Source organism: Lucilia sericata, unplaced genomic scaffold (genome assembly GCF_015586225.1).
Source record: "Lucilia sericata isolate MDLA Ls3-8-SP2 unplaced genomic scaffold, ASM1558622v1 Contig000327F_arrow, whole genome shotgun sequence".
Lineage (NCBI taxonomy): Eukaryota > Metazoa > Arthropoda > Insecta > Diptera > Calliphoridae > Lucilia > Lucilia sericata.
In genome coordinates this window covers 300,221-321,738 of record NW_023994348.1, presented here as the reverse complement: position 1 = coordinate 321,738, position 21,518 = coordinate 300,221, and the positions used below count along the sequence as shown (strand labels likewise).

General features: G+C 29.0%; 4 protein-coding genes across 5 annotated transcripts; 2 read left to right on the top strand and 2 right to left on the bottom strand.

The window, feature by feature from the left end:
- Positions 1-768: 768 nt before the first annotated feature.
- LOC119603703 (RNA-binding protein 45) lies at positions 769-6,361 on the bottom strand. 2 transcript variants are annotated; one of them, XR_005231419.1, is made up of 8 exons: positions 5,809-6,361; positions 4,657-5,297; positions 2,400-2,463; positions 2,226-2,323; positions 1,961-2,067; positions 1,721-1,891; positions 1,481-1,652; positions 769-1,269 (listed from the first exon to the last, which is right to left on the bottom strand). XR_005231419.1 is itself a non-coding variant. In XM_037955833.1 (8 exons), the coding sequence occupies exons 1-7, from the start codon at positions 6,141-6,143 to the stop codon at positions 1,578-1,580; spliced, it is 1,491 nt and encodes a 496-aa protein (XP_037811761.1). In that variant the 5' UTR covers positions 6,144-6,360; the 3' UTR covers positions 769-1,269; positions 1,570-1,577. The 2 variants fall into 2 exon arrangements, 1 of the variants encoding a protein (XP_037811761.1); XM_037955833.1 differs by having other exon boundaries at positions 1,570-1,652; positions 5,809-6,360.
- A 1,545-nt stretch (positions 6,362-7,906) lies between these two features.
- Positions 7,907-9,967, top strand: LOC119603686. The gene is made up of 3 exons (XM_037955806.1): positions 7,907-8,373; positions 8,905-9,031; positions 9,159-9,967. The coding sequence occupies exons 1-3, from the start codon at positions 8,220-8,222 to the stop codon at positions 9,655-9,657; spliced, it is 780 nt and encodes a 259-aa protein (XP_037811734.1). The 5' UTR covers positions 7,907-8,219; the 3' UTR covers positions 9,658-9,967.
- A 1,263-nt stretch (positions 9,968-11,230) lies between these two features.
- On the top strand, positions 11,231-12,554 carry LOC119603672 (ribosome biogenesis protein BRX1 homolog). The gene is made up of 2 exons (XM_037955790.1): positions 11,231-11,476; positions 11,531-12,554. The coding sequence occupies exons 1-2, from the start codon at positions 11,363-11,365 to the stop codon at positions 12,488-12,490; spliced, it is 1,074 nt and encodes a 357-aa protein (XP_037811718.1). The 5' UTR covers positions 11,231-11,362; the 3' UTR covers positions 12,491-12,554.
- Positions 12,555-13,320: 766 nt separating this feature from the next.
- LOC119603671 (choline transporter-like 1) lies at positions 13,321-21,365 on the bottom strand. The gene is made up of 9 exons (XM_037955789.1): positions 20,778-21,365; positions 17,873-18,255; positions 17,640-17,794; positions 17,354-17,583; positions 17,004-17,286; positions 15,500-15,779; positions 15,274-15,436; positions 13,909-14,130; positions 13,321-13,815 (listed from the first exon to the last, which is right to left on the bottom strand). The coding sequence occupies exons 1-9, from the start codon at positions 20,889-20,891 to the stop codon at positions 13,582-13,584; spliced, it is 2,064 nt and encodes a 687-aa protein (XP_037811717.1). The 5' UTR covers positions 20,892-21,365; the 3' UTR covers positions 13,321-13,581.
- Positions 21,366-21,518: the final 153 nt, after the last annotated feature.

Here is a 21,518-nt window from a genome sequence, read left to right as displayed (position 1 = left end):
TTTGGTTTGGGAATATACATACATATTTCTAAAGGATTGAGCTCCACTAAAACAGGTTTTCTAAAAAAACAAAGTTATAACAGGGCGATGAAACCGAAATTCCCATAATTTGGATATTATTTTGTCTTCTGTTGTCTTTAACAATTTTTCGGAAATGAATCACTGTGCTACATCTGATGCGCAGATCGGAAATGCACCATAACAGAAATTATGATGCGCAAAAAACGGCAAAACTCGCATCATAAAGATTTTAGTTGTTTCATGATTTTGCATTGTCACCAGATATAAATTTTGACTTAAAATAATTCAGTTTTCAAATTTTAACTATAACACTAAAGAAAGGTTCTTTCCCAAATAAAAATGCACTTTACAAGATTTTTATTAATTTTTTATATATATTTTTTTTTTTTTTTTTTGGAGAATATACAAACAACAATTTTCACAATTGTTTTGTTGTTTCGTTTTATTTTTATTTAATATAAATGTATATTAAGTGGTTAATTAAATTAATAATCTAAATCAGAATAATCTAAATATTTGATGATGGTTGTATTTCATTTATCAATACGAATGTTGTGTTTCGTGTGTTTTTTTTTTTTTTAATAAAGGATATTAAAAGAAGCTAATTGAAAATATAAATTATGTGAACAAAATATACAAGAAATGTATGTCATAAATATACACATACAAACAGTAAATGCGTACACATATATAAATGGAATTGTTTGGTATTTTTTTAAGGTCCAAAATGACTAACACGTCTATGCATGTGTTGCTACTTATTCATCATCAAGAGTTTAAGAAATTTATTTATTTTATTTTTTTTTTGTTTGTTTTTGTAATGGGTAATGAGAGGTACGATTTGTGTGGTTAAAAGTTCTTTTTAGTTCTTTGTTTTCCAGCATCGTCTTTATTTATATTAGTAAGCGTATTCTCAACATTCTCCCATTCCAAAAAAAATCTTGGTTGTCTAGTCATTATTCAAGTTGATTTCAAGATCTTATACATAGTATATATAGTAGAGTAGTATTAGTAATAATAGTTGTAGTAGTCTGAGTTTGTTGGGGAATTTTGTTTGTAGTTGTAGTGCTAGATAATAGGTCCAGGTTTTACTTACAAGTCCTTTTCTTTTTGCTCTTTTATCCGTTTTGTTTTCTTATTTCCAGTGGTTGTGGTTAATTTATGTTCCGTAGCTGTCAGTTTATCATTCAAGTAAATATTGTGTTTCATTCTGTTTTCGTTTAGTACATTCGTTCATTTTATTGATGTCTGTGAAAATAGAAAATAAAAATTATATTGCATTATGCTGCAAACTTTAGATGGTCAAAGCTAAAAACAACAAGTTAATGAAGACTTTCGTAAGTCATATTGGCTAGCGAAAAGTCCAAGTCTATGAATATAAAGAATTTCTTTCTTGGCAAAAACAAAAACGAAATTAATATAATCAAAATTACAACAAACTACATATTGACTTACTTACCTCCTTCTTTAAAGTAGAACTAAAGCGTTTAAACTTTAAAATACTTTTGGAAAAAGTGTTAAAAAATATTTGTAAGTAAAAGTACTTACGTTTTTTTTTAATTGCGTCGCATACGTTTGCGGCTGCCATCATCACCATCACTACCATTGCCTCTTTCTTCTGCCTCCATAACCTAAATTTATAATACATAATTCAGACTAATTAATAATTCCTTTTTAAGAAGGCTTCAAATATACGAACCTTCAATTTAGAGCCACAAATTTCGGCACCATTTAAAATTTGTATGGCTTTTTGTGCAGAATCTCTATCAGCATATTTGACATAACCACAATTTTTATTTGGCAGCAAATACACATCAATTAGACCTTTCCAGCAGGAGAATACATTTTTCAATATAGAAACAGGTAAATTCTATAAGAACAAAAATTTTATTTTATTAAGCTTATTGTTTTTAATAATGAACTGTTTCAATATTATTACCGATGCCAAAACAATAAATAAGCGTTGTGCAACGGGAGCATCGCTAGATGCCATTGGCTGAGATGGTGGTAATGGTACGTTGCAAATGGAATCCTTTCTAGTGCGCTCTAAAAATTATTTTGTAAAATAGACCAAAAACAAACAGAAGGAGAGAAGTAGAAGAAAAAAAAAAAAAAAACAAAACAAATTTATTAATATAAATTTTTATTCCACTTTGTACAAGAGTTTATAAATTAATAAAAGTATGTTTGTATTTAAAACCTACTATCAATAAAAGATGTATCAATGCGTGATGAGCTCATTCCAGACACTTTAACAATTAAACGTTCGCCCACTGGATATTCAAGACCATGTAATTTGTCCCTAAAAAACGAATTATTTAACATGATGTTTAATTTTAATGATGTTTATATATTTAGATTTTTGTTATGTTACGTACTTGGCATATATAGCAGCCTCAGGATTGTCATAGACCACAATTGCCTCATTTGTACGAGGTCCATCTAAAAGTAATGATGAAGAATATGAAATTATAGATAAATTTATAGATATATTTCCAAATAGTCTTCTTAAAATATTATTTAAATATATTTTTCTAAACAAAACTGTTTCTAGATAAACTATTCCATAGAAAACGATATTTGCTAAAAAAACTTTTCTAAAGAAAGCTCTCTATATGCCTTTCGTCTCTATAGGAAAATCTTTAAAATTTGCCCTTATCACGCGAGCTATGAAATTTCAATGTTAAACTTTAACGAAGAAAACTCTCTCCATAGAAGCTTTTGTAATGAAAAGCTTCTCTGGAGCACATTTTTTAAAGAAAACTCTCTCTGGAGAATATTTTCTAATAGAAACCCTATCTGGAGAGAGTTTTCTAAAGAAATCTTCTCTGAAGAGGGTTTTTAAAAAAAAAAATCTCTTAAAGATTTCATTAAAAGAAATATCTCTAGAGAAGTGGGGCCAAAACATAGTCTTTCATATGTTTTTAGTATTGGTACTTTACCAAAGAACAAAAGTGAACTTAAGATAAAACTATACTATATAAAGAGTATACGTTGCCAAATGAAATGAAAACTTCCTCAGCAGAAATTGTTCTTTTCTAAACTTCTTTATACTATATTTAGATAAATATTTTATATATGCATGTACTTCAATTGGTCAATATTATTTGAAAATTTGATATTAAAGTAATTCAAAGTTTTTTAATGTTTAATCGTAACATACCCCCTATTCAGTATCTGGGACCGATATTTTATATTCAAAAAAAATTTGAGAATAAAATTTCCGTCCGAAATACCTATGATTTATAAAAAAAAAATTTAAAAATATCGAAAACATTAATTTATTAAAAAAATTAGAAGTTTTGTTCAAATAATGTTTAAAAATGTTGAGATAATCATTCTCTATTCTGCATTTCCATACAACGTAACGACCGAAAAAGGTAACAACAAAAAAAAAAAAGGATCGTAAGAAAAAGAAGAAGCAATTCCATTTACTTTCAATGCTTTACGTTTGTGTCGATTGTGCATTAAGATCGTTGCTACGTTTTTGTAAGTTGTTATTTTAGCGATAGAACATAGAAGTGCAGAATGTAAAAGTTGTCAAATCATGAGGATTCGAAATATAAACGTTTTTCTTTTTCACACATATACATGTACATTCCGGTTGAAATAGTTTCAAATAATCATGGATTTTAGATTTTTATATTATTTCACCAAACAGACAAAATTAAAAGTATAACGAACTTGTATAATTACGAGCTGATGGGCGAAAATGCTAGTGCTCTATAATAATTTTTTAGACTTACCCCCTTATTCACAAACAACATTTTTATTTTATAAAAGTTTATAAACAAAATTTAATACAAAATCTAATTTATAAACCGTTTGTAAAATATGTAAAAATTTTGTTTGTGAATAAGGGGGGTTAGAATTTAAGTTGAAATAAATAAATAATATTATTTTGGATTAAGCGTTGCAAATGATTTGGTATTAATACCAAAAAAGTAATAAGATAATAAATAAATTACTTTTTTTGTCTTTTGTAAAGTAAACAGACGATAAATAATTTACAAAATTTGGCGCGTTATTTTCCCGCGAGAACAATATTTGTTTAGTAGATTTGATGACGCATCTAATAAGGTGAAATTATTTCAACAGCTACATAATTGTATTTTTTCATAAAAATTTAGCCCGAAGCTGTCAAAACACATACATATAAAAATATTTTCTATCAAAACCGACTCTGTCAAACTTAAATGTTTAATATTGCATAGTGAAAAATAATAACTATTGTAACTAGTAATGTGCTAAAATTATAGTTAAAGATGCGTTTTTTTAGATATGTAGTAATCATCATTAATCACCCCTATTCTGCATTTTAATTTGTATCGACATTTTCTCCGCTTGGGTACTTTGATATTATGATTTTCCATTCGGAGGTCCGCCCCTAAAATAATAACTTAAAAAGTAGCCACGGTTGTAATGCGGAATACTCACAAAACGGAATTGTTTCATCTGCTTCTTACTATTTCGTTTTTTTTTTTTTTGAATAGGGAAACTTAATCGAAGCGCAAAATAGGGGATATATAATATAAACAATTAAATTAAAGCAGCTAGTTTATTTAATTCAATTAATACTACATACCTAAATACTTTAATTTTAAAGATGTATAGAGTAAAAGTTATAATACTTACATTCTTTGGTGATTTGACAATAGTCCAAACCAGGAATGATATCAAATAAACGCCACAATTGATCCTGATTAACACAAGTACTAACAATAACTTCCAAGCATGTGGGTTGTGGTACTTGAACATTTTGCATACGCAAAAATTGTGACATATCGTTGTTGAAAGAATTGTTACCCCAATCATTATTGAAACCACCGCCATTGTTAAATCCACCACTATTCATACCAGATCCACCCATACCACCAACACTACCACCACCCATACTATTGCCACCACCAAATCCAGCACCCATATTTCCGCCACCACGATTGCCACCACTCATCATTGTATTATCATTGCGTCCGCCAAATTCTTCGCGTTGATTGCGCGAGTTTGAGCCTTTTGGTTCCGCAAAGACCGCTTTATATTTTGAAGGACAATTTTCATAGGCTACAGCAGCATGATAGAATTTTGAATAACGAACGTAACCAAATCCTTTGGGTGTTCCAGTTTGTTTATCTCTTACTATGGTGACGTTTTCTATGGGACCCCACTGTTTAAATTCTTCGCGTAATTCATCTTCGGTTGCTGTTTTAGGACAAACTATGAAAAGTCGCACATATTTTTCATGTTCATTATCTGATTTACTCGATCCTTGATTTCGACTAAAAAAAGCAACATTGAAATGATTTGTAAAGAAAATAGCTTATATTTTAAAAAATTTTTGGAATAAAGTAATATATTTAATTAGAGATAGAAATGATTAAGAAAACCGAAAAAAGAGCCGCAAGTGAAAATGGCCGCCATTTTCTGAGTAGGACGCTGTTTGTGGCCAATTTTTATATACATACATACATATGTACAACTATTGAATTTTGTGTAGATACATACCTACTAAACAAATTTAATAGGCATTTTTATGAGTTTTTTAATCCTTATATATTAATTATGGACCGATTTTAACAGTTTTTTAATGATTAGTTTTCTTTAAAATTATGAACTATACTTTGCGCATTGTTGGCTCGTGATTCTTAATCGATTGGTATACTTTATTATTTCTTTACGTCACAAACATCAGCAAAAGCGTATTTTACCGATGCTCATGTACAAACTGTACCACCAGTCCATCAAATATTCCTTATTCTAAATTTACTTATTCCTATATATTTTACTTACTTGGCAGCCACTAAAACCTTCAAAGTACGATCCAATGTACCAATTGTTTTGCCATTCATTTCTTCCTGAGCCTTGGCGGCATCTGAGGTCTTGGCATACTTAACATAGGCAATACCTTTGTTGTCTCCAGTGTGTTTATCTTTTACAACCCAAATATCTTCAATTTCACCGAAGGGCGAAAAAGCCTCACGAAAATCTTCTTCGGTATGAGCCTTATTACAGATAATGAATAAACGAGACATTGGTGGGTCATCGTCACTGTAATCATTACGGCCGCCGCCTCCACGACCACCTTCACGATTTCCATCACGAGATTGCGAACGATAATCAGACATATTTTATTTTATATTTTTAATTGTTTTCCGATTTAAAATTTAAATATAATTTTAATATTTTTGCTTTACACGACTTCTTTTCTACAAGACCTTCTTGTACAATTGAAAATTAGTTAATGAATAATTTTTTCTTCCGACTGCACTTTTTCGTTTTGTGAAATTAAAATGGCGAACATTAAAAATGTGTCTACACCGGCGTCTACTGTCAAATGTGCTCAGGGTTGCCAATTTCATCCCTTAAATTGGCATTATTTTTATAAGCTATCAATTTTAAGTGAGTGTACGCAGACGAAATGAAGCCGGCACAATAATATGCACGTCGCACGTTGGTTGAATCTGAAAATCGTCACCTGAAACGTAAACGGCCCTAACTAACAAAAAAAAATCAAAATCGATTTTATTGTTGATTCTAATATATTGCATCAAAAAAATGCTCACAAACAAAATTGGACTCCTCGAACCAAAATGTGCGATTTTATTAACAAAAACAAAAGTCCCAATATAGAGTATAGCTTTTCGGATATGTAAACAACTGAAACCCAGAATAACTTTTAATTACGTCTCTATATAAAATATATTAAAAAATTATTTTCAATTTGATTATACGCCTTTAGACAATAAAACAAAGTATATATTTTTTTATAAAAACCTGCTAATCTAACAATATTTTGGATGTATATGCTATTAAATTAAATTATTCGTTGTTTTGCATTCACAAATTTTTTAGTTTATATCTAAATCTGGTATCATTTTTCAATTCCATGCCGTATTTCTCGATATGTATATTTTTGGATTATGCCAACCTAGTAGTAAATAAGCGATATGCTTGGGGCTATTAAACGAAATGTAAAATCGGCCTTATCCGTTCCACAAAAACCTGGTCCACACTTAATTCTCTTTTGAAGTTTCCTTAATGTCCATACATAGAAATTTTTGTTTCAGAAACTACGTATTAATTGCATTGATTTGTTGATGTACGAATGAGAAGAATAACAAAACAAAACAAGTTTCCGAGTACGAAAAACTCCGTACCGCGAGAGAGATGAATGATATCCTTACTCTTTCTCTCTCACCCAAAATCAGAAGTTTCCCAAAAAAAGTTTCCTAGTGTGGACCGGCAGAAAGAGATTAAAAAAGTACTCATATAAATTTGTTTGGTATTAGAAAATCATTTTGCATCAGAAAGGATTTGTTTCAAAAATATCAGAATAACTGCCGGTCCACACTAGGAAACTTTTTTTGGGAAACTTTTGATTTTGCGTGAGAGAGAAAGAGAAAGAATATCATTCATCTCTCTCGCGGTACGGAGTTTTCCGTACTCGGAAACTTGTTTTGTTATTCTTCTCATTCGTACAACAACAAACCAATGCAATTAATACGTAGTTTCTGAAACAAAAGTTTCTATGTGTGGACCAGGTCTAATGTGTTTTTTATCAATAGAAAATAAATACGTAGTAACGAAACCGTATTTTAGTTATTCATCTTTCCTTTTAACTAATCGCATTATATGAGATTTGCAATCCACTTATTTTGAGTAATAAGCTGACGCCGTCATAAAATGTGTTCGGCTAAGATCTTTGAAAAAAACATGGCCACACATCAAATTTGTTTTAATAGGGTCACAAAGTATACAGAGGTGTCACTTTTGACATTTAAAAAAGTCTAAAATCAGCTTTTGTTTGATTTTGAAATTGTTTGGTGAGAAGAGGTATATAAAATACAGCTAAAAAAAATATTGAATTCGTTTTGTGCGAAAGAGAGGGAAATAGTTTTTTGCTCGTGACGCCTCTGTATACCCTGTGATAGGGTTAGTGAAAAAACTCACATGTATATATGCGGTGTGAGTTTTATACTAACTCATCTAAAAACTTACCGTTTGAGTCAAACTATTTGATGTGTCGCCAAGGCGCTTTACGATTGTGCTCTCAATGGCTAGTGAATGCAAAGTGACATATTTCAAAGAAGAAGCTCAATATTTATGTCGTCGAACTCTTAAAACGGAAGCGTCAAATGTGGTCGTAAACAAAACGCTTTGAGTGTTTTTGCTTAAAAAAAACAATATTAAAAATATACAAAATGTCCAGTATATTAACAGATGAACAACGTAATATCTTAATCGATGTAATTCGAGAAAGGCGTATATTATATGATACAAATGATCCTAATTATAAAAACATCACATGCAAACGAAGAGCCTGGAAAGATATAGCGAAACTTTGTAAAGCTCAAGGTAATATTTTAATATTAAGATTAAATTTTCAAAACAAAATTACTCTTTGTATAATCTCGGTATTTTCCAAGAATATCATATATTGACAAGTCTTCAAGACAGCACAGCCAGTTCCGTCAGTAACATTGTGAATGATACGATACTATATGGTATATAGATATATAGATAGATAGATATATAGATAGATAGATAGATAGATAGATAGATAGATAGATAGATAGATAGATAGATAGATAGATAGATAGATAGATAGATAGATAGATAGATAGATAGATAGATAGATAGATAGATAGATAGATAGATAGATAGATAGATAGATAGATAGATAGATAGATAGATAGATAGATAGCTAGATAGATAGATAGTCTAGCTAATAGCTTATGTTATGATGCTAGATGTAATTACATATGTATTAATAGCTGAAAGATAAGTAATTCTTAATATGCTAAAACACTTATGTTTATGGCTGATGCTGCAAATTAATACATATGTATCAATACATTTATAATTATCTATTCCTTTCTAAATAAGAAACCGCGTGTAAAATTGTTTGGAAGTCTATGAGAGATCAGTATCAACGCTATATGCGATCGCCTACAAATAAGAGAAAACAATTTCGTTACCTATCAAAGTTATCATTTTTGGAAGGATTCACAAAGTAAGTTAAAATTGATTAAAGTATTGCAGTTTTAGTGCAATGTTGATGAACCCACATTAACAACAATTAAAACTGGGAAACTACTAAAATATATCCATATATCCTTTCCTTAATCCCCGATTAATAGACATACTAAAAATAAGGTAATATTTTGCAATGACGCAATCGAACATTTCGTCGATAATTCATCAAATTCTTCCAATCACAAAATATTTTACAAGAATGAATCCGAAGATTACAATGAAGACGACTACAGTGAAGAAATTACAAAATGTTATAATAATAGCGAAGAATCTGAACACGAAGAAATTACCAGCGAGCCGACAAAGAAATTCGATACATTGCCTCAAACGACAAATGATCCTATATATTGTGAAAATTACTACGCAAATAACACTAATACCGATGGTAATGAAGATGTTATTGGAGTGGAGAAATCGGCAAATAATGTCTGTGATAGTATAAGCAATTTTCTAGCGAAATATATTAAAACCGATGAAGATGATAATGATTTATTTTTGAAAATGTTAGGAAAGAAAATGAAAGCGTTACCATTAACAGTCAGAAATCGTCTACAAGAACGCTTCTTAAAAGATGTTAATGATGAAATAGGTAAAATAAATTGAATTTTATTAAAATTTAAAAATATGTATCTATATGCATGTATGTATGTGTAAATAAAAGTTAGAATTATTATGTCTTATTAAATTACAAACTTTTTCTTCCCACTTTTTCGTTTTTGGAAATCAAATATTTTTGGCTTACTAACACAGGCCAACAAATTTTTAATCCAGAGATCTAAAGGAGTGAGCAGCGCTGAATCCTTATCAGTATTTCGTTTCTGTAATTCTAGCATTGAGAAAAACAGGGTTAATACAAAAAAAATATTTCTTAAGTTTTAATGAGTACAGTACTCACACTGTTAAGCGCCTTGGCGACACATCAAATTGTTTGACTCAAACGGTAAGTTTTTTGATTGAGTTAGTAAAAAAACTCACACCGCATATATACATGTGAGTTTTAAAACCGGGAGACTATTACAGAATCGAGGTAATGGTAAAAAACGGGGATTCTCAAACTTCATGACACGATATTTGAAAAACTTGATGTTATAGATAACTTTTGAGACCAGATTCGGATTCTGCACTGCTTAATCCTTTAAAAAAGTACATTTTAATCTCTGCGTTTAGACTTTATCAATTTTTATTGGCTTGTGTAATCTAAGTGCCGGTCCACACACGGAAACTTTAGTTGAGAAAGTTTTTCTTAATGCTCTTTTAAAGTTTCCTTAATGTCTACACATAGAAACTTTTTTCAGAGACTACATACGTGTTAATTGAATTGATTTGTTTTTGCACGAATGAGAAGAATAACAAAACAAAGCGAGTTTCCGAGTACGAGAAACTCCGTACCGCGAGAGAGATGAATGATATTTTTTTTCTCTCACGCAAAATCAAGTGTTTCCCAAAAATAGTTTCCTAGTGTGGACCGGCAGTAAATGAATGAAAAACTTATGTAATTACGCATTAATATAGATATTATTTACTTTTTAATTAAATATCTATCACAATATCGGGTAGAAATTGAGTTTTGAAAAATTTATAATGCATACTAGAACTAACAGAAACAACAATTTCTGTGAAATATTTACAAAATTATTTAATACTTTTTTAAATTTATTTTTATATTCTTTGCAAAAAATATTTAAAAAAGTAGAAGTGGTATCTAAGATGAACATCAATAACTTCCATTTTGAGCCACCCTAATATACATGTTAAATAAAAAGTTAAAAAGTACCACGAACATCAAAAGTAAAATAAAAAAACAACCACAATTTTCCATCCCTGCTGTCAAGCATTGATGTACATCAATGCTCTAAAATGATTAATTCTCTAACTTTTTTAAATTGAGTGATATTTTCAAACTCATTCCCTTTGATTTAATTTCTATAATTAATTATTAAAGCTTTCAATGTTAGTGAATGAAATCTCACGAAGGTGAAGGGTATAAAAATAAAGAGTTGAAATAAAAATAGTTCTCGTGAGAGAAATAATTAAAATAGTGTTACGAATACATACAGAATTTTAAAATTCCATTTATTAATTTCTCGGATCCCGCTCTTAATTATTTAAAAACGTTGAACATTTAAATTTAATAAATAACCGTCGATTTTAAGCCGCCGACGACATGTATAGTGTCAGCCGCCTTTATTTTTTGTCGGCGCAGTAAAAAGAAGAAGTGTATTCATTCTCATTGTTTTTTTATTTCAAAGCACGTGTAAACGATTTTCTGAGTATTATTTTTATTAATTTGACGGAAAATAATTTAAAAATGGGTAAAAAATTCCAAAAAAAGAAGAAAACAGAGCAACTTGAGATTGTGCCTATGGACGAAAATCCTCCATTGCCACCACAAAGGCCTTCTGATGAAGTTATACCAAAAAGGGTAAACAATAGTAATGAATAGTAATGAAAAGTTTTAATATAGTTTTTATTTTAGGAAAAATGGGTAAATAAACAAAGAGTATTGGTTTTTGCGGCTCGAGGCATTAGCCACCGTGATAGACATCTCATGAAGGATATTAAAACCTTAATGCCACATCATAGACCTGAATCGAAAATGGAAAGATCGAAAACATTAGCTGTGGTAAATGATATGTGTGCCATGAAGCACTGCAACAAATCTATACTTTTTGAGGGAAGACGTAAAAGAGATCTATATATGTGGGTTTCCAACATACCCAATGGACCATCGGCCAAATTTTTAGTTGAAAACATTCACACTATGGCAGAATTAAAAATGACTGGTAACTGTCTGAGAGGCTCCAGACCGCTATTGTCTTTCGATGCTAAGTTCGACGAAGTGCCCCATTTGAAATTGTTGAAAGAAATGTTCACTCAAATTTTCGGTGTTCCTAATCATCATCCTAAAAGTCAACCTTTTATAGATCATGTTTACACTTTTACTTATTTGGATAAACGTATTTGGTTTAGAAATTTCCAAATACTTTCAGAGGATGGTGGCTTGGCGGAAATTGGACCACGTTTTGTCATGAATCCCGTTAAACTTTTTGAGGGCTCCTTTACCGGCAATACTTTGTGGGAAAATCCAGACTATGTTAGTCCAGCCAAACAAAGGCAAATGCTCAAAAAGGCTGCTAAGGAACGTTATGTTAACCGTATTGAACAAAAGGTTCATCATGAAGCTACACTACCCAAGAATGCCTATGAAGGTATTGAATATGATGAAATATTTGCTGATAATGATGCCGTTGAAACAGCAAAACTTTTAGCCGAAAAGGCCAAACAAAAGGCTCTACAAAAATTGGATAAACCAAAGCAGAAATCAACAAAAGATGCCCTAACGAAGAAGATCAAAGAAAAACAATTGGATGCTGTTAAACAAGTAATAGAAAAGAAAAAATCTAGCGTGAAATCAAGTAAAAAGCAAAAATCTTAAAAAAGTTTTTTAATATTCTTAAATCTTTATTTTTTAATAAAATATATAAGTTTGTAAAAATTTATATTATATCATTTATTTTTTTATTCAAGATTGTGTACCAATGATTTATATAGAGAGTATAGCACATAAATTTGTACTAATTGTTCAAATGTTGTAAAAGTTTGCTATTCATTGTATGTGATGCACAAATATGTGCTGCATTTATAAATGTAAAAACTGTATTTTTATAATTTAATAAAAAAACAGTGCCGAATTCTGCTAAGGCAGGTTGAATCAGTAGTCAATTTTCTTCCTTGATAAGTCAAAAAATAATTTCAAAAATAAAAACTTCAAAATACCATTAAATGTTTCCCGCTTAGTATCCATAAGCAGCATTCCACAATTTGTTGTCTAATTTATAGAATTTTGGATATTTTTGAATAATATTACTTAAATTTGTAATTTTAGTCCTTGTTTAGTTTTTGTTATAAAATAGAAGTGTTTTTCTTAATAGAATATAGGTGGTCTGTTCGTAGTAGTTAAACACTGGAAATATGTATTACAACACTTGAATTTTAGTAATTTATTAATTATTTTTTAAACCAACAATTTTATTTTAAATATAGAATTTGTTTTTGATATTTAAAAAAAAAAAAAATATGTAAAGGGTTTTTCTGATGTTCTTTATAACTAATACATGATTTTATAATTTGTTATGGTAAATAAATAGTTAAATTTAAAACAACTTTTAAGCTTATACAAATATTTCAACTGCGTTTTAATAAATTAATAAGAAAATATACCATTCGTTGCCTTATGTCGAAGATTTTTAATACATACAACCAACATTTCTTGCATAATTTTATACATTCATACTTATTTTCATTACTTTTGTCTTCTTTTTGAAGGATTTAATGTTAAAAAAATAAATTTGTATATAGAAGTATGTAAGTATATACATATGTATGTATGTACATATTACAACACAATAATAAAAAATTGTATATTATTATGTATTAATAAATTAAAGCTTATTTAACTATGTTTTTTATATATAAATAGTATGTGTGAGTGTGCGTAAAATAAACATTTCACTTTAATGTCTTTTTTTAATAATCATTTGGTTCAACAATACCATCAGGCACTACCATTGGTTTGCTAGTCATACTAAATGGTTGCTTATTAATAGGCATCATTTCGACTACTTGTATGGGTGGTTCTTCGCCTGGCTGTAAGGGTTCTTCGCCTACCAATTTCGCCAGATTACTCTGGGCCCAACGACCGCCACGTCCATTTATAGTTTTATCTTCACATACACATAGAAATAGTGTATCTACAACCATCTGCAAGTAATAAATGGTATGTTAAAAACATAAATATGCATATGAATTATATACATATGTATGTATGTGTGTGGGTTGTTATTTAAACCTTACCTCAAATAGTGATAGGACAATATGAGCAATAAAGAAGGAAAATACAATGATTAGAATAACGGGTGCCATGTAGAAGTTAAGACCTGGCTTATCCTTTAACACAAAGATGCCAATAAGACCGGCAATAGCAGCAACTACAATTTTTCCCAAGAATAAAATAAAATCACCGACACTGTTGATGGTGGCAACTTGTAGGGCATTTGTTGCCATTGCATTCCATGCCTATAGAATTAAAGAGTTTGTAAACTTGATCAAATGTTTTAAATCCTAATTTCATATATTTTTTTGTTATATTCTTGCAAAGCGTAGCATTTGTGCTACAATATATACATACGTCTAAGGGCGGGTTTTTCAGATAAAGATAATCTACATTCTTTGTTTAAACCTAGTTTAATATATGTTTTGTGTTTTTCAGTAAACAGTAACGTTACTTATTATCTTAGTTTAACTGAGTGTTATTGGCCAATTAAACTTAAGTTATAAGTGAGAAGACACAATTAATAAAAACAATAAAACAATGATTTCGGAAGAACATAAACTTAATATTTTAAGTAAATTGCAATTTTCCGATTTGTTTTGTTTTATTTATTATTGTTTTAAATGTTTATTTAACATTTATCCAAAATTTTTCATTTTACAAAAGTATTATTTGCAAAAAACAGCTGTTCATTGTTTATGTTTTTGAGTGAAAAGTTGGCAATACTAACAAAGTTAACTGAACTTAAATCCATAACTGAAAAACACAATCATCGGTTAAAGTCCGCCTAAATTTGTTCCGAGTTTAATCTAACAGCAAGTTAAGCCTAGTTTAACTGAGTAGTAAGAAACCCGCCCTAAGGGCCAATCTTTAGGTGAAAGATTAGCGATTAAATTAAAATTAATCCTCGAAAGATGTTTTTGAGTACTCAATTAGTTAATTTTGTTTGCAAGTTTAAGCGCCCAATGGAGGTGGTTTAATCCTAAGCACGAAATGCAAAAGTGTAAACAGCTGATGCAAAAAAATTAATAAAATTTTTATAAATATAAACATTAAAATGTTCTATTTATTGATTAGTATAAATTATGGACACTTCAAAATAAATTTTTTTGTTTTTAATTTAAGTTTTCATTAATTTTCATATTAAATTTACAATTATCTTCTTCTTTTTATAAAATATGCATTGTTTTGATAACAAACAGTGAAGTTTTCTGTTGTTTTGTATGGCAACACTGCGAAGTTTAATCCTGTACTCAAAAACATCAAAGGGGATTAACATAAGATTAAATTTATTTTTAGATTAACTAATCTGATTATTAATTGGCATTTGATTACCATCTCAAAAACCCGCTCTAAGAGGTAATTAGTTAAATAAAAATTTCACTTACAATACCAGCTGCTGGACAAAAGTTTATTGATTCTATGGCCACAACTGTATACGCATTATGATTTAGAAAACGTATGAATTTCTCCAATAACCAAAAACCACATATACAACATTTCAAACAGCAAGCAGCACATTCAGAACCTTTATCTTCGCCTTTCTTCAATCTAATAAAATTGTAGAAAACTTAACTTAAAAAAATTGAAAAAAAAAATCCTTTCTTTGCTTACTTGGCATATAAATAAGTCAAAATTAAACGTGGAATTTTGAATATCGTTATTACAAATGAACCTTTTGCTACAGTACCCAAATGATATTTCACCAATTTCCCAATAGCATATACCGTAGGTGTACTGGTAGGTTTATTAAAATACCAGAATGCTACTGCAGCTGCTAAAGCGAATTGCTGGCAGGCGAATATAAATTCAGTTGTCCAAATGAGACCAATAACATAAATCCAGAACATACTTTTAAGTGTTCTGGCCTCGGTGTATTCTATGGGTTGGAAGCCTGCAAAATGTTCGATAAATTTTATTAGTTAAGTTGTATGTACGATTAGACCAATTACTCTGTAAGACGATTTGTACATACATATGCAATGAATTACAGAGTAACTTCCCATATAATGAATAAAAAAGCACTTGTAATATACATATGCACATAAATATGTATAGGATTCAGTAATCCCGAAAAAAAAAGAAATATTTTACAAAAGAAATAGTTTCAAAATATGAACTACTAAAATGTTAAATAAATTAATATAAAAGTGTTTTTATATCCTTTACCAAAGATTTCATTGAAATAAAATTTTAGTTTTATAAAACCCGTATAAGAGTTTTTAGGCAGCATCTATTCAATAAGTATTTTGATTAATTTTGTATCAAGTCTAGCCCATAAAATCGTCAATACTTTACAAGAGTCAGTAATGCTCAGAGAAGCTCAACTTTGAGACCAACAAAATTTGAAAACAGTCGAAACTGAGCGGCTCTGAGTCTGAATCTGCCTTCAATCAAAGTACTAAAGTTTGAAAAAAAAAGTTTTCGACTATATTTGAGACATTATCGATGTGATGAAGAAAATCTGAAATTCGAGCGCTGCTCAATCCTTTAGAAATTTATACTTTTGTAAATGTATATCAGAAAACCGATGTGTTAATCCAGTTCACTACATCTTGCACGTATAGTATACATAGAGCTCCTTCTTCCACAATATAATTTTCCGACCCTATAAAGTATATACATATATTCTGGATCCTTATAGATAGCGGAGTCGATCAAGCCATGCCCGTCTATCTGTCTGTTGAAAAAAATCTTCTCTTAATCACAATAAGGTGAAGGATAATAAGGTTAGGCAAAGGCGAATATAGACTTCTTACTTATTAAAACATAAATTACTTCAAACATACATACTTAAGTAAAGGATATACATACATATATATGTAATAGATTCTACTTTAATATAAAAAAAAAACTACAACCAAATAAGTAGTATGTATGTACAGCTAATGTTAAAACTATGCATGGATTTTTTTTTACAAAATTTATTTCAAGGTTTTAAAAATCACTTACATATGATGTTAATGTTTGGTAATTATTTTATTATTCCAAAAGGACGTAGGGTAAGGGTTAATTATTTAATATAATATAATATGTATGTTTATAATAAATATATTTAATATATAGAATAAAGCGAGGCATATAATGAGATATCTGTTTAAAAACATATTGTACTTACTTTTAGTACCGGTATTTGTGAATGTAACATCTGTAGTGGTAGCATGTGCTGCAGTATTATCCAAAGGAGCAAAGGGATTCTTATCACCGGGAGCACTGGCAGTTGCTATACAAATAACAACTAATACCCAAAACGCTAAGAATAGTGCTAATACTATAAATGCTAAAAGAGGTGCTATTATAAGACCTGGTAAGTTCATCATACATTTGCCAGATTCTTCAAATAATGCCGATAGACCCGAAAGTTTATTTTTCAAATAATAAATAATTACTATTAATATTATCTAAAAAATTATTAAAATAACTATTAAAAAGAGTTTCTTTACAATATATTAAAGAAAAATATTATACCATAGTTATAGTAGCTAAAATTGCCAAAGTAAACACAGCTTGTTCATTACGAACAAACTCCTCCAGATATGAGAATTGAGCGTTGATCTTTTGATCATGTTTAATGCTATAATATGCATACCACAAAGCTCCACATAATCCAATACTGGCAACAATAACTAATATACAAATAAGCCATGACACAATGCGTGAAAGCCAATGCATTAGAGTCACCAGAGCAATTGAAATCACTAGAAATTAAATTTATATTACTTAATTAAAAAAAGATGTTTTCCTTTAGACTTACGAAATGATATGCCACATATAATTGCTATAAAATGCCATGTTGAATATATATCACCCAAAAATTGTTGAGCAGCATCCCAAGAGTTTAACATTTTATACATATCCTTTACAGGAGCATTTTTACTCTTTGGAACACAACGATGCAGAACAGGAGTACTATTTTGTATTAATTTAATATAAAACAAAATCAAATACATTAATTTAAATATTACTTATTATTAGTTAATTAATTACCTTTCATATATAGGGAAATCCGGGCAAGGTCCCAAATAGTTAAACAATTTTGATAAATCCCCCTGTTTATCATTTGCTATTATTGACATATTAAAATCATAACGACAGAGATTATTTTGTGTTTTTAAATAATAATCATATACATCTTCACGTTTAATTAAAGTCGTTGTTGGACACTCCTTAACACATACTTTAACCGATTCTTTTAATTTTCGTACATCAAAATATAAAAGGTGGGGTTTATCGATTGTATTCAAACCGGACAGTGGATAATTTGGATAACGTTCATTCTTTTTAACACCACATGTATTACCAAAGGAATCATAGCCATTAATGACACGCAAAGGATTTCCATAGACAAATGAAAAAATTGCAATAACAATCTGTAAAAAAAATTTAATAATTACATACTATCATATTGTGGTTGCTTTTATTAATTTGTGTGCATATTCCGATGACTAATAGTCAGTTTTTATTAAAAATTTTTATATAAAAATTCTTTTTAGAAAATATTACTGTTATTGAAAAGTTTCGTAATTTTATTCTACAGAAGTCTTATAAAAATATTTAAATATATTTGTATTTGCTAATAAAAAGTAAAAATAATTTGCTCATATTTTTGAACATACTAATAAAATATTAAATGTTCTAATTACATTTATAAATACATACAAGTTGAAAGTAAGTAGTTGGTTAGTATTTTCTTTACTAATCTTTGATAAAGAATTATTATTTGTTTAATTTTAAGTTTTGTGTTTATTTAATGTTTTCACATTTCAAAGTAAAAATTAATTTATATTTTGATTAATATTCAGCCTAAACATGTTTTATAACAATTCCAAAACATTCAAAGATTTTGGATCAAAATTAGAATGTACATTCGTAATTCAGCTCTGGGTGAAAGAAGACCGTCGTGCGTCGTTGCCACTATCGCTTAGGGGTAATCAGGCCGTCCTTTTTGCTCTGCCTTCGAGAGTTTTACGTTTCAAACCGCATTGGCCAATGTGTGACGTCAGATAACTGTACCGAGTTACAGTTTTTCTTGAGGTGCATATTGACCATGTGCAATCGTGTTAAGTTAACCAAAGTTTTAATTTTGATTATGTTGGAGAACCAGAAAAACTCGAATTTGAGAACATATGAGCTAGTTTTTTCTAGCTAGAATTGGTGATGGCGTTGTATAATTTTTAATTACGGGCCAAATAAATCTTAGTTTTGAAAACTAAGGGCTAATCTTTAGGTGAAAGATTAGCGATTAAATTAAAAATAATCCTCGAATGATGTTTTTGAGTACTCAATTAGTTAATTTTGTTTGCAAGTTTAAGCGCCCAATGGAGGTGGTTTAATCTTAAGCACGAAATGCAAAAGTGTAAACAGCTGATGCAAAAAAATTAATAAAATTTTTATAAATATAAACATTAAAATGTTCTATTTAGTGATTAGTATAAATTATGGACACTTCAAAATACATTTTTTTGTTTTTAATTTAGGTTTCCATTAATTTTCATATTAAATTTACAATTGTCTTCTTCTTTTTTATAAAATATGCATTGTTTTGATAACAAACAGTGAAGTTTTCTGTTAAAAATTGATATTTTAATTATAATGTTATCAGCCTTTACATACAGTAATAAAATATATAATTGCTTTATTTTTGGTAAAAACTGCATATATTCTCCAAATTAACAGCGAGAGAGCTTAGTGTGTTGTTTTAAAATGTCTCTAGTTTTAGAATATTTTTACATTTTTATAAAATTCCTAATTGCAGCTTCATGTACTTTATTAACTCACATTTCTGCTTTCTTTAATTGGAACATAATGTATTTCCTCCTACTCTACTGCAATTTGAAGACTTTATTTATAAGTTGAACTGAAGTTATTTATTTAATTCATTTTTAATATACATACTTATACATACATACATGTGTACAATTAGTCCCGCCTATAAAAAGCAAATTTATCTGAGATTGATACCAATAGACTATATCCATTTTTTAGAATTACTTATGAATATATTTTGGAACTGTTAATTGCAGGACAATAAAATAGACTATTAAATTGTAGATTACGTGATAGTTTCCCTTTAATACAACTGTATTTTTAAAGCTCCTAAAAAGATTTATTTTTAAATTGAACAAAAAATGGTTGATCATACTTTCCAAAATTATATCGTTTCAGAAAATTCCAATTGAATTTCATAAATTTTTAATTATATTTCAGAAATTTTACATGTAAATTCTATTAAAAATTTTCTGAAATATAAATGGTAAATTCGGAAATACTAATGGATATTTCTGAAATATCATTAGAAATTTCTGAAATGTAATTGGAATTTTCTGAAATTTTGAATTTTCTGACTATAGATTAGACTAAAGGTACACTAGTCAAAAAAAAAAATTATTTTATAAGAATTAGTCTAATGATCAAATACATTTGTATAAGTATTCCCGCCGCCGCAGAATCTCGAGTCACAACATTTTAAGAAAAATGATTCAGTAAAATAACCCACAATATCTTAATACCTCTTCTACTTTCTCATCATTAGATTGAATAATTCTCTTTTTATAATAAAGTACATATATAAATATGTATTAAATATTATATACTACATACATAGTATATATTTACTAAACTTATGTACATACAATATATACATATGTATGTAGATATGTATATATATGTACTACTGTATACATCATAAACACACTAATAAGTAAACGCATATTTAGCAATAACATTCTAATGTCTGTTCTTATTGTCTATGGTTATGACGCCATACGTTAAGGCGTTCTTTAAAATTTTTTTTGCTACTGTATTAGTTGATTATTTTATTAAATTAATTTCATAATTAAATTACCATCATAATTACATAGCCATATTATAAAAACAGTCTTATAAAACTTACCAAAAAAAGCCAAAATAATATAAAGATAGCTAACCAAAATGTATCTGTACAAGTTCGATATTTTGGTCTATTTTGTTGTTGCGGTTCCTCTTCAGAACTTGCATTGCATCCCATTTTTCGCGTTAAAAAATGTTGTGACTATTTTGTGTTTTATTTTTAATGTTTTCACTTTTGTTTTACAATTAATCACACCACATACACACACACTATACACTCCTTATTAACTTTCTATAGTGATTTTTATGAATTAATTCCACCACATAACACCGCCACTTACTACGAGTTACTTCATCTATTGTTAGTTTATAGACAAATAAACAACAACTACTTGTTTATGGTTTTTTGGCCTGTTTTTTTTTTTTTTTTCAATTTTAGTTGTTGTCTAATCAGAGCCCTGCGCCGACAAATATTAACGGCGGCGGCGGCGGCTTAAAATCGACTGTAAGCCGGCTAAGTCTTCAACTACGTTTAGTTTTTAAATTTTCAACGATTTTAAATAAAAACGGAATCCGAGAGATCAGAAAGTGGGATTTTGGAAGCAAATATATTGTTTATAACAACAAAACAGATCAAGCTCAAAAGTTGTGTGAGAAATTATGCAGTCTAATACGCACAGTGTTGCCAAAACTTTGGAATCATAAACTCTGTGATTAAAAAACGCTGTAAATTATTATATTAAAACGCTGATTATACTGTAGTTGTTTTGATTTTGGGGGGAATTTTTAAATATTTCAGGGATAA

Excerpts from the sequence above, each read along its gene's own strand:
- LOC119603703 (XM_037955833.1), bottom strand. The coding sequence starts at position 6,143 with ATGTCTGATTATCGTTCGCAATCTCGTGATGGAAATCGTGAAGGTGGT. Across the intron at positions 2,464-4,656 it reads TTGTCAAATCACCAAAGAAT|ATGGACCTCGTACAAATGAG; the intron begins GTAAGTATTATA and ends CATTACTTTTAG. Across the intron at positions 2,324-2,399 it reads GAGGCTGCTATATATGCCAA|GGACAAATTACATGGTCTTG; the intron begins GTACGTAACATA and ends TTCGTTTTTTAG.
- LOC119603686 (XM_037955806.1), top strand. The coding sequence starts at position 8,220 with ATGTCCAGTATATTAACAGATGAACAACGTAATATCTTAATCGATGTA. Across the intron at positions 8,374-8,904 it reads GAAACTTTGTAAAGCTCAAG|AAACCGCGTGTAAAATTGTT; the intron begins GTAATATTTTAA and ends TTTCTAAATAAG. Across the intron at positions 9,032-9,158 it reads TTTTTGGAAGGATTCACAAA|ACATACTAAAAATAAGGTAA; the intron begins GTAAGTTAAAAT and ends CCCGATTAATAG.
- LOC119603672 (XM_037955790.1), top strand. The coding sequence starts at position 11,363 with ATGGGTAAAAAATTCCAAAAAAAGAAGAAAACAGAGCAACTTGAGATT. Across the intron at positions 11,477-11,530 it reads ATGAAGTTATACCAAAAAGG|GAAAAATGGGTAAATAAACA; the intron begins GTAAACAATAGT and ends TTTTTATTTTAG.
- LOC119603671 (XM_037955789.1), bottom strand. The coding sequence starts at position 20,891 with ATGGGATGCAATGCAAGTTCTGAAGAGGAACCGCAACAACAAAATAGA. Across the intron at positions 15,780-17,003 it reads CACAAATACCGGTACTAAAA|GCTTCCAACCCATAGAATAC; the intron begins GTAAGTACAATA and ends AACATTTTGCAG. Across the intron at positions 14,131-15,273 it reads TTTGTCCAGCAGCTGGTATT|GCATGGAATGCAATGGCAAC; the intron begins GTAAGTGAAATT and ends TTAATTCTATAG.